This window comes from Perognathus longimembris, chromosome 11 (genome assembly GCF_023159225.1).
Source record: "Perognathus longimembris pacificus isolate PPM17 chromosome 11, ASM2315922v1, whole genome shotgun sequence".
Lineage (NCBI taxonomy): Eukaryota > Metazoa > Chordata > Mammalia > Rodentia > Heteromyidae > Perognathus > Perognathus longimembris.
In genome coordinates this window covers 39406651-39422701 of record NC_063171.1, presented here as the reverse complement: position 1 = coordinate 39422701, position 16051 = coordinate 39406651, and the positions used below count along the sequence as shown (strand labels likewise).

The following is a 16051-nucleotide window of genomic DNA, read 5'->3' as shown; positions in this document are numbered from 1 at the left end:
TGACCGTATTCTTTATTAAGACTGATACCATCTGGTACCCACAGACTGTTATAATATAAAGATCACTCACTAAAGTTGGTGAATATTTGTTTTCTAATTGTCTTGATGTGTACATCCAGAGGCTAACCTAGCTCTTCTGTCTTTCCAAGGGCCATCTATACATCTCCAGCAACCAAAGTGTTAACACCTGCCAGGGTGGAGCCTCTAGGATGCTACACTGTTATTTATCCTGACTAGAGCTGAGGGTGGTAGCCCCAGAACCTGGTCCAGGGATAGCACTAAAGGGATGTTTGTTGAATGAATGAACAGAGAGGAGAGGGAAAATCAGATGTCCAGAGGAATTCAAGGAGACAATAGGTGAAACAGATTGGGGGTAGCTAGAATTAGAGGCAGCTCCCCAATGTAGGGAAGGCCCTGCTCCTTGCTCTGCAGGCTTTGAAGGCTTCTCTCTCAGGACCTGTCTAGAATCTGCTACAACAAGCCAGAGGAATTCCTACTCAAAAACAAGGCCTAAGAAGTATCTCTGGGGCAGAGGGGTTGGGTCTGGGAGGATGTTGAATTATTATCCAAGGACTGCTGACCAGACATCTCCCTTACCTGGAAGGGGCCAGAAATCAACCTTCCTGCTGACCCATAGTGAGAGTTTCTATATAGGGTCTTTGAGGGCCAGCTGGAAGCTATGCTATATCAGAGGCTGAACTTTGCTCCCACATGTGCCATATCTGGGCACTTAAGGAAGGAAAAGTGGATACCTCGAATCTGACTGTCCTCCCTAGTCCAGGAAAAGCTGGAGGCTCAAGTCCCTGAGGGGAGGGGGAAGGAGAGTAACTGAGAAAGGGCCAAGGGGAAAAAGAAGAGAGTCAGGAAACTCCATGTGCCGCTGTTCCTGCCTCTTATGGACAGTCAGGTGTCAGAACCAACAGTACAAAGGTCTCCCTCCCACCTCTTTCCAGCATAACACCCACTGGGTAGAAGCCATATGTCTCAGGGCCTTCAAGGCCTTTCCAGACTCTTCCACCCTGGCCTCAGTTTCTGAACACATCAGCCTCATACTGCCAGACTGCTGCCTGTGCTGAAATGTTCCCTTGTCCTGGTGTTTCCTTTGCCCGGTTCCGAAGTGATTCCAGACTGCCTTCAAACATTACCTCTCCAGGAAGAGCCTTCATCTCCATTCCCTGTCTGCCTCCACCTTATAGGTTCTGAAGCCATTCCTCCTGAGGCCTCATAGCATCTCTGTATCTTGGGATTACAAACCTACTACCTCAGTGATGGTTAAATTCCCTTCTCAGCATCTGTCTGACAGTAGCCTATGGAGGGGAAGGGGTCATCAGTTCACCTACATAGAGCCTGGCTCACAGTAAGTGTTCCATACAAGTCTGACACCCCATTTATTTGCCTGCCAGGACCACAGTGGATGCAGATCTTGAAAGAAGGGACAGCTTCCATCCAGCCTCCCTTCTTGCCTCCCTCTGTCTGCCTTCAGCAAGTGGTCCAGGCATACTCACATCCACATTAGTGGTGCAAGGGACCCTAGTGTAGTGGGGCCCAGCCTGCTGTGTTGTCATGGGATACAGATTAGGAGTGAGGAGGTATGGAGACTCTACTACTGAGGTTCAGACATCCTGGACTTGGTTAATCATCAATATCTACAGAACATGCTTATCTCCCTCTGTGTGTGTGTGCGTGTGTGCATGTGTGTGTGTGTGTGTGTGCCAGTCATGGGGTTTGAATTCAGAGCCCGAAGGCTGTTCCTGGGCTTTTGTGCTCAAGGCTGGTGCTCTACCATTTGAACTACAGCTCCACTTCCAGCCTGTTTTGGTGGTTAATGGAGATAAGTGTCTCAGGGACTTTCCTAGATGGGTGCTGATGGTTCACACCTGTAAGCCTAGCTACTTTGGAGGCTGAGATCAGAGGATCACGGCTCAAAGCCAGCCTGGGCAGGAATGGCCATGAGACTCTTACCTCTGATTAATCACCAGAAAAACAGAAGTTGAACTGTGGTTCAAAGTGGTAGAGCACCTTGAGGGAAAGAGCTCAGGGACAGGGTCCAGGCCTTGAGTGACAAAAAAAAAGTGACTGACAAAAAAAGTGAAATAAAAAGAATCTCAGGGACTTTCCTGCCCTGGTTGGTTTTAAACCTTGGTCCCCAGATCTCAGCCTAGGAGTGCAAGCTGTGAGCCACCATTGCCTGGCTCTGGCTCTGCTTTTTAAGTAGTGTTAAGACTAAATAAACCGATCCTGCATCTCTTGTACTGACTCTGGAGTACCTAGGTGGGGCTTTTTGGGACACTAGTTTCTTGGGAGACACTCCCTAAACTAATACCATATATGAAGGGAGAGGGCTCTCTGTCTCTCTCTCTCTGTCGCTCTCTGTCTCTGTCTCTCTTCCTCCCTCCCCCCTCCCTCCCTTTCTCCCCTCTTTCTCCTCCTCCTCCGCCCCCCCAACCAGGTCCAACAGCTGGACCCTAGAGGAAGAAAAGGCACCTTTCCAGCATCACTTGGCACCTTTCCAGCAGAACTTGCAAGGACTTCACCCTACCAGAGACGCGCCGAGGGAGCTGGGGTCAACTAGATGAGACAAGCCAACCCCGCCCAGTCCCTGCCCACCTCACGCTGTGGGCCGGAGTCTACCGCCCCCTCCTCACCGAGGGCTGGAGGGGGCGTGGCCTCGTCAGGGCGTGGCTCACCCGAGGGCGGGGCCTCATCGGGGCGGGGCTCGTCTGGAGGGCTTGGCCTCGTCGGGGCGTGGTTCATCCGAGGGCGGGGCCTCATCGGGGCGGGGCCCGTCTGGAGGGCGTGGCCTCTCCGGGGCGGGGCTCACCGGGAGGGCGGGGGCTCGTCTGGGCGGGGCCTCGTCCGGGAGAACCTGTCCGGCATGCCAGGCCTGGGAGTGTCAGCTTGGTGCGGTTCACCAGGCGCCCCAGCCAGAGCCCGCGCCTACACAGCCCCAGTCCCATGGCCGAGCCTCCCCGCCGCGCCGCGGGCCGGCGACTGCAATTGCCCCTGCTCTGCCTGGTCTTCCAGGGCATCACCGCCATCCTCTTTGCCATCTTTGTCCGCTACAACCACGCAACCGACGCTGCCGCCTGGCACCTGGGCAACCACAGTAACTCGGACAATGAGTTTTACTTTCGCTACCCAAGTGAGTGCGGGTGAAGGCACGTGGGGTGCAAAGCCTCCAAGCCCAGGTGTTTGGGAGGGGGCTTTTGGGTACTCAGATCTGCTCCTAGGAGGGCACCTCTCCTTGAAATGAGGAGCTCTCTCCTTTTATTGTCTGCCACCATCCAGGTACTAGCTGAGGAGGGCACAGTCACAGTCTCTGTGTGCGAGAGGCAAAGGTGGACGAAGGGGAATTAAGTGGCTCACTTAGGATGGAGTGGGATTTGAGTATGGCAGTAGGATTTGAATTCATATCTAAAGCCCTATGTTAGCCACTCTCTGGTCCTTCCTCCTCTTTGGCCTCATTGGGTTTTGCCAGGATGTTCCAGAGATCCACTCTGACTGCTGGGCAGAGAGAGATAGAGGGGGCTGTTTCAAGAAGAAATGGCAAATGTTCAGCATGAAACTTGCACACCTGTTAGGCATCCAAGACTACCTTGGGCTCAGTCATTTCCTTTTCTTTCTTTTTTTTTTTTTTTTTTTTTTGCCAGTCCTGGGCCTTGGACTCAGGACCTGAGCACTGTCCCTGGCTTCTTTTTGCTCAAGGCTAGCACTCTGTCATTTGAGCCACAGCGCCACTTCCAGCCTTTTCTGTTTATGTGATCCTGAGGAATTGAACTCAGGGTTTCATGCATGCTAGGCAAGCACTCTACCACTAAGCCACATTCTCAGCCTTAGTCCTTTCCTTTCCAGGATCTCAAAGCTTGCTCTTCAAATGTCAGAGAGAAAAGGAGACAACATTCTATCAGCTAACTACAGGGCAACAGTTCCCCGACCTGAGACACTGACATGGCAGGGTTGTTAGTCCATTTCATAGAGAAGGGAAGCTGAGTTTCAGAGGGGTTGTCACTTGCTCCCGGTCACCCATCATGTGAAGAGGCAAAGCAGGAAGTAATACGTAGGCATTCTAACTCCTTGAACCACAGGTTGCTTGCTTGCTGACAAAATTCAGAAGAATGGGGCTGTGGCTTGAGTGGTAGAGTACCAGCCTTGAGTGAAAAAGCTAAGGGACAGTATTCAGGCCTTGAATTCAATCCCCAGTACACACACACACACACAAACACACACACACACACACACTCACACACACATTCAGGAAGATGAGGTTAATTTTCCCATGGAGATAGAGCTTCTTGAAGATTTTTGGGGGAGGCTACTTTGTGGCTCATGCTCTTGGCAGGCAAACTCCAAAACTATAAACATAGTACTCTTCATCACAAATACCTAGCAGCTCTCTAGACTTCAGTTTTTCCCATCTGAGCAATGGGGGGAAAAGTGCCTCAATTTGAACGATACTCATTCAAGCAATACCTAAGATGTGAGTCTCCTATAAAACATCCCAAGCTATTATTACATTACTTTCTATATGCAGAGCTAGTGGCACTGGCTACACCTCACCAGTACCAGCAACAGCAAAATGAAGCTAACGATGCCAAGGATATACTGGGTGGGCTGGTTACTTTGTCTTACGCATGAGGCACTAGACTCTCAGCCATCAGTGGCAGAAGAGGCTACAATTCTTTCCTCTCCGCATTTCATCTCAGCCCTGACTAGGCAAAATGAGCTGGTTGTAAGCTAGGATCAAAACCAGAACCTCAAAGTGGGCTGCTGACTCTCTGACTCTAGAGAGCTAGGGAATTGGGAGGGAATAGTCCAAAGGCTGGAAAAAGAAGGTCTTTTTGCCCATGAATCTGATTGGCTATCTTCCTTGACAAACTTCACCCCCCCACACACAGCTTGCTTTTTTTTTTTTTTTTTTTTTTTTTGTAGTCTTCACTCAGTGCTTCAAAACTCTGCCTGTTACAAAGCCTTGTGGAGTCCACCCTCTTGCTCTTCAGCAGTGCTGGGGCTCTGACACACAGCTTTCTACTGCACCAGTGCAGTGAGAGGGACAGAGCTGCTCTTTGTCTGCTCTAGGTTCCTATTCCTGTGGACTTTGACCTTGTGGTGAGGAAAGGTTGGGCAGGAGAGAGGTATAAGGTCTGTAGAGCTCAGAGCTTTGATGAGCCCGGTCCTCAACTTTCCTTGTGTCCAGGGGAAAGGGTCAGGGCCAGAGGGAGGTGCAGCCACCATCCTTTGATTCGGAGAGATGAAAGGGAGTTCTACAGCTGTTGGTGAGCTCCGTGACTGGCCAGTGTCAAGGGCATGGCCACTCTGAAGGGCTGTGTTATGTATGTAGGAAAAATGCGCGGGGTTATTTGATCTACATCTTTCAAATGTTGGGGAGGATTTCAGACAGGTCATGTGACCTGCCCAAAGTCATACAATAAGTTAAAAGGGGTGGGGGGGAAACTAAGGGCTGGAAAGGTGGCTTAGTGGTAGAGTGCTTGCCTAGCAAGCATGAAGCCCTGGGTTCCATTCCTCAGTACGACATAAACAGAAAAAGCTAGAAGTGGTGTTGTGGCTCAAGAGAGCAAAAAGAAGCTCAGGGACAGCGTCTGGCCCCTGAGTCCCAAGCCCCAGAACTTGCAAAAAAATTTTTTTTAAGGGGGTGGGGGACAAACTAGAAGCTGGTTAACTTTTTTTCTTCTTCTTTTTTTGTTTTTGTTTTTTTGTTAGTAGTAGGGCTTGAGCTCAAGGCCTGCATGCTTAGCTTTTTCACTCAAGGAGAGAGCTCCACTTCTGGGTTTTTTGAGGGGGAGCGGGGGGTTGTTGTTATTGGTTGTGGGGCTTGAACTCAGGGCCTGGATGCTGTCCCTGAACTCTTTTTTGTTGTTGTTGTTCAAGGCTAGCACTCTACCACTTTGAGCCACTGCGCCACTTCCAGTTTCCTTCTAGTGGTTAATTGGAGATAAGAGTCTCAGACTTTCCTGCCTTGGTTGGCTTTGAACCACAATCCTCAGACCTCAGCTTCCTGAGTATCTAGGATTATAGGCATAAGCCACTAGCACCAGGTACACTTCTGGCTTTTTGGTGGTTAATTGGCTATAAGGCTCTCACAGACTTTTCTGCTCTGTCAGGCTTCAAAGTTCCATTCTCAGATCTCAGCCTCTTGAGTAGCTAGGATATCAGGTGTTAGACACTGGCACTTGGTTATGTAAAAGGATTTTTATCTTCTCCAACCAAAGATTGGAGGGATTATGGAGGGCAGGATGCAGGCTTATTCTTTTGAAGGGTGGAGAGATCATCTTAGCTACCATTCTACTTCCAACTGTTCTAGCCCTTCACCCATCAGAGCCCCAGGAAACTCTTGGTATGGAATGTTCCCCAGGGACAGAGACCACTTGTTGCTTAGACACCAGTTGAATGGCTGAACATTAAGTTTTGACTCCAAACAAACCTGGGTAAGGAAATATAAACACGATGACTATTTAAAACAAGTTCCAGAGCAGTTTGTGCATGTAATGGTCTTGGAGCACCATGACCTAGTCTAATCCCCTTTAGATTAGACCTCTGCTTTAGTCATTATATGGGAGAAAAGAAGTCAAGCAGAGGGGCCTGAACAAACTTAGGCTGCAGGCTGAGTTTGTGTTGTACACACACACATACAAATACACACACAGTCACCTTTTATTTTTCCCCTTTAGAATTTTTCTCTTTCTACAAGAGATTTGAGGTCATGTGTAACAAAAAATATGTACAGGTCAAATATACCTTATCTGAAATTCTTTTGAATATACCTTATTTAAAATTCAAGTGTTTTAGATTTTTGAAATACTTGCATAAACATAATGAAGTATCTTGGGGCTGGGGCTCCAATATACACAAGAAGTTTAGTATGTCTCATATGCACCTTATACAAATAGCCTGAAGGTATTTTCTACAATATTTTCAGTGTGAAAATTTTCCACTTGTGGCAACAAGTTGGTACTTGGTATTTTTTTTTTATTTTGGAGAATTTAAAAAATTTTAGATTTGGTATGCGTAACCCATAGAAGGAAGAAAAACAGAAATAGAACAGGACATCTGAAATAACGAATATTGTAAGGGCCTATACTTGTTTCCGTTGACATGTCAGTTTAGCACTGAGCTTCCAATCAGCCCAGAAAAAAAGGGAAATAAGAAACAGTGCTGGGTGGAGATGTGATTCAGTTGGTAGAACAATAGCCAATGAGTGAAAACATCAGGTACCAAGTTCAAGTCCTGGTCTCAGACTTTAAGAAAACCCAACACATGGCTGAGAATGTGGCCTAGCAGTAGAGTGCTTGCCTAGCATGAGGCCCTGGATTCAACTCCTCAGCATTACATAAACAGAAAAAGCCAGAAGTGGCGCTGTGGCTCAAGTGGTAGAGTGCTAGCCTTGAGCAAAAGAAGCTCAGGGACAGTGCTCAGGCCCTGAGTTCAAGCCCAGGACTGGCAAATATATGTATTATAATTTATTGTTTTTAATATCTTGGCTTTTTATGCAGAAAGCAAGCAGAAGAGGCCCTAAATCTTCCTGTCCAGAAATCCCATTGACATTCTTAAAATTTCAAGGAATTTAGGCCAGGTGTAGGGGTACATGCCTATAATTCCAGCACTGAGGAAGCTAGAGCAAGTTTAAGGCTAGCCTGGGCTACATAATAAAACCCTGTTTTAAAAAGCAACAACAGGGCTGGAAACATGGCCTAGTGGCAAAAGTGCTTGACTCATATACATGAAGCCCTGGGTTCGATTTCCCCAGTACCACATATATAGAAAACGGCCAGAAGTGACACTTGTAGCTCAAGTGGCAGCGTGCTAGCCTTGAGCAAAAAGAAGCCAGGGACAGTGCTCAGGCCCTGACTTCAAGCCCCAGGACTGGCAAAAAAACAAAACAAAACAAAAAAAGAAGTAAAGTTGGTAACTTAAATTGTGTATAATAAAAAACTCTTTTTTTAAAAAAAGCAACAACAAAAAGTACAAACTAGCCAGAATAATAGTCAGATATAGGAAGATATTGAGTTCAAGGCCAGCTGGGGGAAAAATCTCAAAAACAAAAGCAGGGCTGGGGATATGGCCTAGTGGCAAGAGTGCTTGCCTCCTATACATGAAGCCTTGGGTTTGATTCCTTAGCACCACATATGTAGAAAAGGCCAGAAGTGACGCTGTGGCTCAAGTGCCAGAGTGCTAGCCATGAGCAAAAAATGAAGCCAGGGAAAGTGCTCAGGCCCTGAGTCCAAGCCCCAGGACTGGCAAAAACAAAACAAAACAAAAAAAACCCAAAAGCATTACAAACAGAAGGGCAGAGGATGTAACTCAAGAGGTAGAGTGCTTGCAAAGCCCTAGGTTCAATCTCAGACCTGCCCTCTCCCCCCCCTCCAAAAAAAAAAAAAGATTAAAAAGTAATTTACCTGGGCTGGGAATATGGCCTAGTGGCAAGAGTGCTTGCCTCCTACACATGAAGCTCTTGGTTTGATTCCCCAGCACCACATATATGGAAAACAGCCAGAAGGGGCGCTGTGGCTCAGGTAGCAGAGTGCTAGCCTTGAGCGGGAAGAAGCCAGGGATGGTGCTCAGGCCCTGAGTCCAAGGCCCAGGACTGGCAAAAAAAAAAAAAAGTAATTTACCTATGAAGTTATAAAGTAAAAATATTCAAATTATGGAAGAAACAAACTTAGCTGGGTGAGAGTATAAATGTTAAAGGATGAGAAATGGAGGAGGTTAGATATAAGGAAGACTTTCCAGCAGAAGGGAAAAAGTGAAATGAAACCTAAAAGGGAAGCACGTTTTTCTCTTGGACACTAGCTCTAAAGAAAGAATACACGTTGGACTTTGAATTCTTAGTTGTAAGAGACCCAAGGATGGGGTGACTGAGTGCGGATAGTCTACGAACGAATTATTAGGGCAGAAAGTTCTAGTCCCTTGCTCTAGTCTGGGTCCCACTGCTCCAAGCTGGGTCAGCTCTGCTTGGGTGGCTCAGGCCTGGGAAGCTGGGCCGTGCCTGGGGAGTTTTTATAGGTGTGGCTCCACTTCACGGCAGCCCTGGCTGGTTCAGACAGAGCGCAGGCACAGGTTTATGAGCTGTGGCCAGAGCAACCCCAACGCCCCCATCTGCCCCTTGCCTGCTTCAGGTTTCCAGGATGTGCACGCCATGATCTTCGTGGGCTTCGGCTTCCTCATGGTCTTCCTGCAGCGTTACGGCTTCAGCAGCGTGGGATTCACCTTCCTCCTGGCCGCCTTTGTCCTGCAGTGGTCCACGCTGGTGCAGGGGTTCTTCCACTCCTTCCACGATGGCCACATCTATGTGGGTGTGGAGAGGTGAGCAGCGGCAGGCCTCCGGCTCCCTTCACTGTCCTGCAGGTGTGCTTCCTGACCCCTGGGTTTTTTTTACTTATTTATTTGTGCCAGTCCTGGGGCTTGAATTCAGGGCTGGGGCACCATCCCTGAGCTTTTGAGCTCAAGGCTAGCACTCTACCATAGTGAGCCACAGACTCAGGTTTAGCTTTTTGGTAGTTAGTTGGAGATGAGCCTCACACATTTTCTTGCTTGGGCTGGCTTTGAACCTCAATCCTTAGATCTTAGCCTGCTGAGTAGCTAAGATTACAGACATGAGTCACTGGTGCCTAACTCTATCTGCCGGGATGGGGACTGAGGCTTGAACTCAAGACCTGGGTACTAGCCCTTAGTTGTTGTTGTTTTCCTCCCTGCTCAAGGCTGGTGCACTACCACTTGAGCCATAGCTCTATTTCCAGCTTTTTTGTGGTTAATTGAGGTAAGAGTCTCATGGATTTGTCTGCCCAGGCTGGCTTTGAACCAGGATCCTCAGATCTCAGCTTCCTGAATAGCTTGGGTTACAAAGCCACCTGCACCCATCTTTGACCCCTGTTTTTGACTCACCAATTGATCTTTTTAGTGCTTTTTCTGCCTGTTCTTTCCAAACCACACATTGTGCCCCACCATCTCGCTATTTCCTAACAGCTCCAAGGCTAGCTAGCATAGTAGAAAAGGGCAAGGCATAGAAGAACTCTTGGCTCACATTCTGGTTCATCCACTTAGTGTGAGTTGTCAGCCATATACTGAGCTTCCCTGAGACTTGGGTTCTTCCTCTATAGGAAGGGTGCAGTAACTCCTGGTGACTCCCAGGGGAGAGCTCCCCCTCACCCTTGCCCTCTTCACCCTCCCCTGCCTGTGTTGTGCTGTCCCCGTGTCATGCCTGGCAGAGGCCCAGGAGCTATTTCCCTGTCTCTCTCCTCTCATTCGGTGCCACTACAGCATGATCAACGCTGACTTCTGTGCTGGGGCGGTGCTCATCTCCTTCGGGGCCATTCTGGGCAAGACTGGGCCTGTCCAGCTGCTGCTCATGGCCCTACTGGAGGTGGTGTTGTTTGGCATCAATGAGTTTGTGCTCCTCAGCCTCCTGGGGGTGAGTCTGGACTGGCATCGAGTGAGGGCATGGGTGGTCAAGGCTGGAGTTTTAACCTTAGTGCATGTGTTTGGGTGCGGGCAAGGGCTGCCTCTCCACCTCAGCTCTACCTCCGCAGGTGAGAGATGCTGGGGGCTCCATGACCATCCACACCTTTGGTGCCTACTTCGGGCTGGTCCTTTCAAGGGTCCTTTACAGGTCCCGACTGGAGAAGAGCAAGCACCGCCAGGGCTCTGTCTACCATTCCGACCTCTTTGCCATGATTGGTGAGGCCTGCTGAGGTGGGGTGCCATGGGGCGACTGCTTTCACATGCCTGGGATCTGGGCCAGTGGGGACTATCTACAGTCAAGGTTCCCATGGAGGACCACAGGGCCACAGGCATCTGTCTGGGAATCCCCTTCCCGCCTGGGTTCTGTTTGGAGCCTTGAGGGGTGAGCTCATCATTCTCAAAAGTTTGAGAACACGTTCTTTGGACTTAGCCCTGGGGCACACACATCCACATATCCACACCCAGAGACTTTTCCAAATCCATTTCCCTCCTGCTTAAAACTTTCCAGAGCTGGGCGCTGGAAACACCTGCAATCCCAGCTACTCGGGAGGCTGAGACCTGGGGATCACAGTTTGAAGCCAGCCCAGACAGGAAAGTATGTGACACTGTTATCTCCCATCTCCAGTTAACCACCCCCAAACTAGAAGTGGAGCTGTGGCTCAAAGGGGTAGAATACTGGCCTTGAGCACAAACACTCAAGACCCATGACTGACAAAAACAAAAACAAAAAAAACCTTCTAGTGTTCCAGCTGGCTGATGATGGCTCCTGTCTGTATTTGTAGCAACTCAAGAGGCTGAGAGCTAAAGATCACAGTTCAAAGCCAGCTTAAGCAGTAAAGTCCATGCGACTCTTCTTTTTCTTTCTTTCTTTTTGCCAGTCCTGGGGCTTGAACTCAGGGCCTGGGTACTGTCCCTGGCTTCTTTTTGCTCAGAGCTAGCACTCTGCCACTTGAGCCACAGCGCCACTTCCGGTCTTTCCTATATATGTGGTGCTGAGGAATCGAACCCAGGGCTTCATGTATATGAGGCAAGCACTCTTGCCACTAGGCCATATTCCCAGCCCATTGACTCATTTCTAATTAATCACTAAAATGCTGGAAGTAGAGTTGTGGCTCAAATGGTATAGCACCAACCCTGAGTCATAAAAGCGAAGAGATAGTATCTAGGTCCTCCTTGAGTTCAAGCTCCCTGTAATACACACACAGCATCACGTCCTTTAATCCTCACTGTATGAAGTAATACTATCATCAATTTCACGTATGGATGAGGAAGCTGAGGCTGCAGAGAGCAGGTGACTTGTCTGAAGTTGTATATCTGAAACTTGTGGGTGAGCCACTTGCTTTCTCTCCTGGCCTACCATTTAGGAACTATCTTCCTATGGATCTTCTGGCCTAGCTTCAACTCTGCACCCACGTCACTGGGGGATGTGCAGCATCGGACAGCCCTCAACACATACTACTCCCTGACCGCAAGCACGCTCAGTACCTTTGCCCTGTCAGCCCTTGTCAGTGGTGATGGGCGACTTGACATGGTATGGAGAGGAGGTCTGGAGCACAGAGGGATAGCCTGGTAGGGGGACGAGAGATCTGAGGTGGTACAGGGAAGAAAGCACAAGGGGTTCTATTTGTCCTGGTTGGAGGAGGGGGGGAGGGAGAGACTGGGAAGAGACAATATAAAAACAGGACAGCTAGAAGTTAGATGGCAGATGGACTGTTTTCAGAAGCAGTAGGTGTCACTGTAATAGATGGGGTGGGTTTGAATGTGGGTGTGATGATTGAAAGGCCTCTAAAGCTTTTCCCCTTTCCTTTTCTCCTAGGTCCACATCCAAAATGCAGCACTGGCTGGAGGGGTTGTGGTGGGGACATCTGGGGAAATGATGCTGACACCTTTTGGGGCTCTGACAGCTGGCTTCTTGGCTGGAACGATCTCCACACTAGGGTACAAGTTCTTCACGGTACAGTAACCTCTCAAAGCCCTGGGTGAACATGGAGTCTCTTCTACCTCCCCATCAGGCTTTTGGCAGAGGTGGGGGGGGGACACACGAGCCTGATTATCCACCCTGTCCTCCAGCCCATCCTAGAGTCAAAATTCAAAGTTCAAGACACTTGCGGCGTCCACAACCTTCATGGGATGCCAGGGGTCTTGGGAGCACTTCTGGGAGTCCTTGTGGCTGGACTGGCCACCCATGAAGCTTATGGAGATGGGTGAGTTTCTCCTTACCCACATTCAGTTATTATTCCCCTGGAATGCTCTCTCTTCCTCTCCTCTTTGTGGGCCAATAATGAAAAAACTCATCGTGTGTTTTCATTCATTCATTCATTCATTTATTCATCCACCAAACTGTGGGAGCCTAGAGTTTTCCCACCATAGAAGGAAACTGGAGAGAATGGGACTGACCTGGGGATTGCTCTCCTGGTTAAGTAGAGCAGTTGATCATTGAACGAATGACTTCAAGAGTGTTACTGAAGGACCAGTAATAGCTAATGACCCTTGGGATCTATCTTTGCACATTCTAGGACTCAGCGGAGAGGATGGGCAAAAGCAACCCTCTGCTTGGGTCTTGAAAAGTGTACAGGGAATAGGATGGCATTCCAATCTATGGCCTGGCTTCGGCAAAGGCCCATGGTTGACTCAGTCTGGCAGGCTGCAGGCTCCCTGGAAGCTCTTAGGGCTGCTTCCTGTCCTCTTGTATGAGTGCTGGTGCCTAGCCAGGCCTGGACGCATGCTCCATTTGTGTCTTCCTCCATCCCCATCCTTGGCTCTCCATAACTCGGTCTTCCTGCAGCCTAGAGGATGTTTTTCCACGCATAGCTGAGGGCCAGCGCAGTGCCAGATCACAGGCCGTGTACCAGCTCTTCGGGCTATTTGTCACATTGATGTTTGCCTTTGTGGGCGGAAGTCTTGGAGGTGAGTGGCCTTGGCTGCGAATGGGAGGCTGGTAGAAGGTTCTAGGTGGGGAGAAGACAGAGGAGGAGTTTTCTCGAGGAAGAGCCTTGAAATCTTCTACGCCCCCAACATTGATTCATTCATCGCAGATTTTTATTGAGGCCCAAACTTGTGCCAGGTGATGAATCGAATCAGGTTGAGAGGTCCTAGGTGGGAGGGACATCCTTTGGATGAAAGGGACCTCCTTTGGATATGAAGGAACTTCATATCCCTTGCTCCCTTTTGGTGGCCAAGTGATTGGGATTCCATTCCCATGTGCCGCACTCTCTGACCACTAGAGGGCAGCCCAACCCCAGCTGAGGCACCGGCATCTCAGGCCCCACCATCTGTGAGGGAAGGAGGCTTGATTCAGGCCAGAGTACAAAACCTTCCACAGAGGCAGACTGACCACTGGTGGGTCAGGTTGTCCTTCTTGGTGTCTTAAAAAAAGCAAAAATCCTGACTCAATACCCCTGCCTTCCCTTACCGAAGATTCTCTATGGTTTAGTTCCTTCGTTTAATAACTTAATGTATACAGTAAACATTTTCTGGGCCCTTCATAAACTTATGAGCTGTGGTTCATGACAAGATCATGATTTGGCCTGACTGTGAGAATTACTTGATTTTTTTGAGACTTGGTTTCTTCTTTGGTAACACAGGGCACTTTGTAGGGTTGCTGAAATTTCTCTAGAAGGTATTGCTTGTCAAGCCTAGGCACAGGGCCTGGACAGAGTAGATGCTCAACAAATGCAGTTCTTGTTTGCCTGCAGCATGCCATGCTGACCTTATACCTCCTGGTCCCTCTGTGCCTTGTGGCCCTGGGTAGCAACTTCCCCCTGGGGTAGAAGGTAAAAAAGCCTCACACGCGCCCTCTTACTGCCAGGGCTCCTGCTGAAGCTCCCATGCATGGACTCCCCACCGGATTCTCAGTGCTACGAGGACCAGATTTACTGGGAGGTGAGACACAGCTATAGACACAGCACTTATATCTATGAGGTCCTCATGCCCTTTGATTCTACCTTGCTTCACTTCCTGCGATCTAACCTGCCTCTTTCCTTTCTTGTCTGCTCCTTCTCCACTGGCAAACATCTCTGAACTGTGAACTTGAGCTACCCCATCTCCTGTCCCCTCCCTTCCAGGTGCCTGGAGAGCATGAGCCAGAAGCCCAGACACCACTGAATCTGGAAGAACCAGACACTAGGGCCTGATTGCTGCCTGTCCTGGTGTTTTTTTCCCTTTAGAAGATGAGGATGCATCCTCTTGGGAAATCCTTTTCAGCTCCTGCTGCAAAGAAGTCCTGAGCCAAAAAGATCCTCCTGCTTTTAGGTTGACTCCATAAGGGACAGGGTGAAAGGGCAGGTCTATAATCTGGAGGACAGAGGGAGAGACTATCTGCCAAGCCCTACAGCCCTACCAACCTGGGCCCTGGATAAAAGTGGCCGAATGAGGCCCCAGATGATTGTTGATCGACTAGGCCAGTGTGACAGAGTTACAGTGAAGCTGGAGGCAGAGGATGATAAACACTACGATCAAGGACTCTGACTCCTATTTGGGTATGACAAAAGCCTCAATGGGTCTGCAGAATGCTCCCCAGGATGCCATGTCACTTGGGTGGATGCCCCTCCTGGGCTTGCCCTTGCCAGGGTTAGGGAGCCCATTCTCGCCCCAAAGTGTCTGTTCTAGCACACTTTGGGCTGCCCCCAAATTCTCCCTCATCCCCAACTACTGTCACTCTGATCCTAAAGTCTGACAGCCTCTGAATAGGAAGAGGTCTCAGGGACATAAGCTGTTTTCCACCAACCCCTAGAAGCTAGAAGCAGCCATCATCTTAAAGCCCTGTCCTGAGATTGGAGGGCCAGGAATAAGAAGGGCCTTTCTTGGCTTAGGGCTGTGGTAAAGGATGAGGAAGGCAGACTCAGATCTTCTGTTGGCCTAAAATCATTTCACCACAAGAGGGCACTCCAGACCCAGCAGAGGACCCTACCTCTATGTCATCCATGGTCCTCTACCAAGAGTGGAAGTCCTTCCTTCAGCCCAATGCTCTTCCTGTCTACTTCAGTTCTGCTCCTCAGGCATTGACGCCACAAGCTTTTTTTTGTGGGGGGGAGGGGGCTCACAACTAAATACCTACCAAGGGCTTCAGATCTCATCACATGGAGAGTCTGTCATTCCAGTAGACCTGAGTCCCTCAGTCCCCACACTGAAGGACTGGGACCTCCTCCACTCTCTCTTACCCTTCCCTCAGGCTTCTGGCAGGATGGAATATGACTGCAAACACCTCTTTCTCCAAACCAAGACCCTTCAAATCTGGAAACCCTAGAAGGAGCCTCACCCTGGGACTAGGGTCTGACCCTCTCCCTTCTCAGTGCAGTTGGAGGAACTGAGCTTGGGTGGTTCAAGAAGCCAAGCACACTAGCTGGGAATGTAGCTCAGTGGTAGAGTGCTAGTCTAGCATGCATGAAGCCCTGGGTTCAATTCTTCAGTACCACGTAAACAGAAAAAGATGGAAGTGGTTCTGTGGCTCAAGTGGTAGAGGCTAGCCTTGAGTAAAAGAAGCTCAGGGACAATGCCCAAGCCCAGAATTGAAGTCCCAGGACTGGGGAGGGGGGGGTGAGAAGCCAAGTGCAGATCAGAGGGGGAGGAGAGTGGCTCA

The 16051-nt window shown here is 49.4% G+C and overlaps 1 protein-coding gene across 1 annotated transcript; it reads left to right on the top strand.

The window, feature by feature from the left end:
- The first annotated feature begins 2936 nt into the window (after window positions 1–2936).
- On the top strand, window positions 2937–15501 carry Rhbg (Rh family B glycoprotein). The gene is made up of 10 exons (XM_048356765.1): window positions 2937–3142; window positions 9132–9318; window positions 10273–10423; window positions 10542–10689; window positions 11838–12004; window positions 12290–12427; window positions 12544–12677; window positions 13259–13380; window positions 14282–14355; window positions 14538–15501. The coding sequence occupies exons 1-10, from the start codon at window positions 2956–2958 to the stop codon at window positions 14604–14606; spliced, it is 1377 nt and encodes a 458-aa protein (XP_048212722.1). The 5' UTR covers window positions 2937–2955; the 3' UTR covers window positions 14607–15501.
- The last annotated feature ends 550 nt before the right edge of the window (window positions 15502–16051 follow it).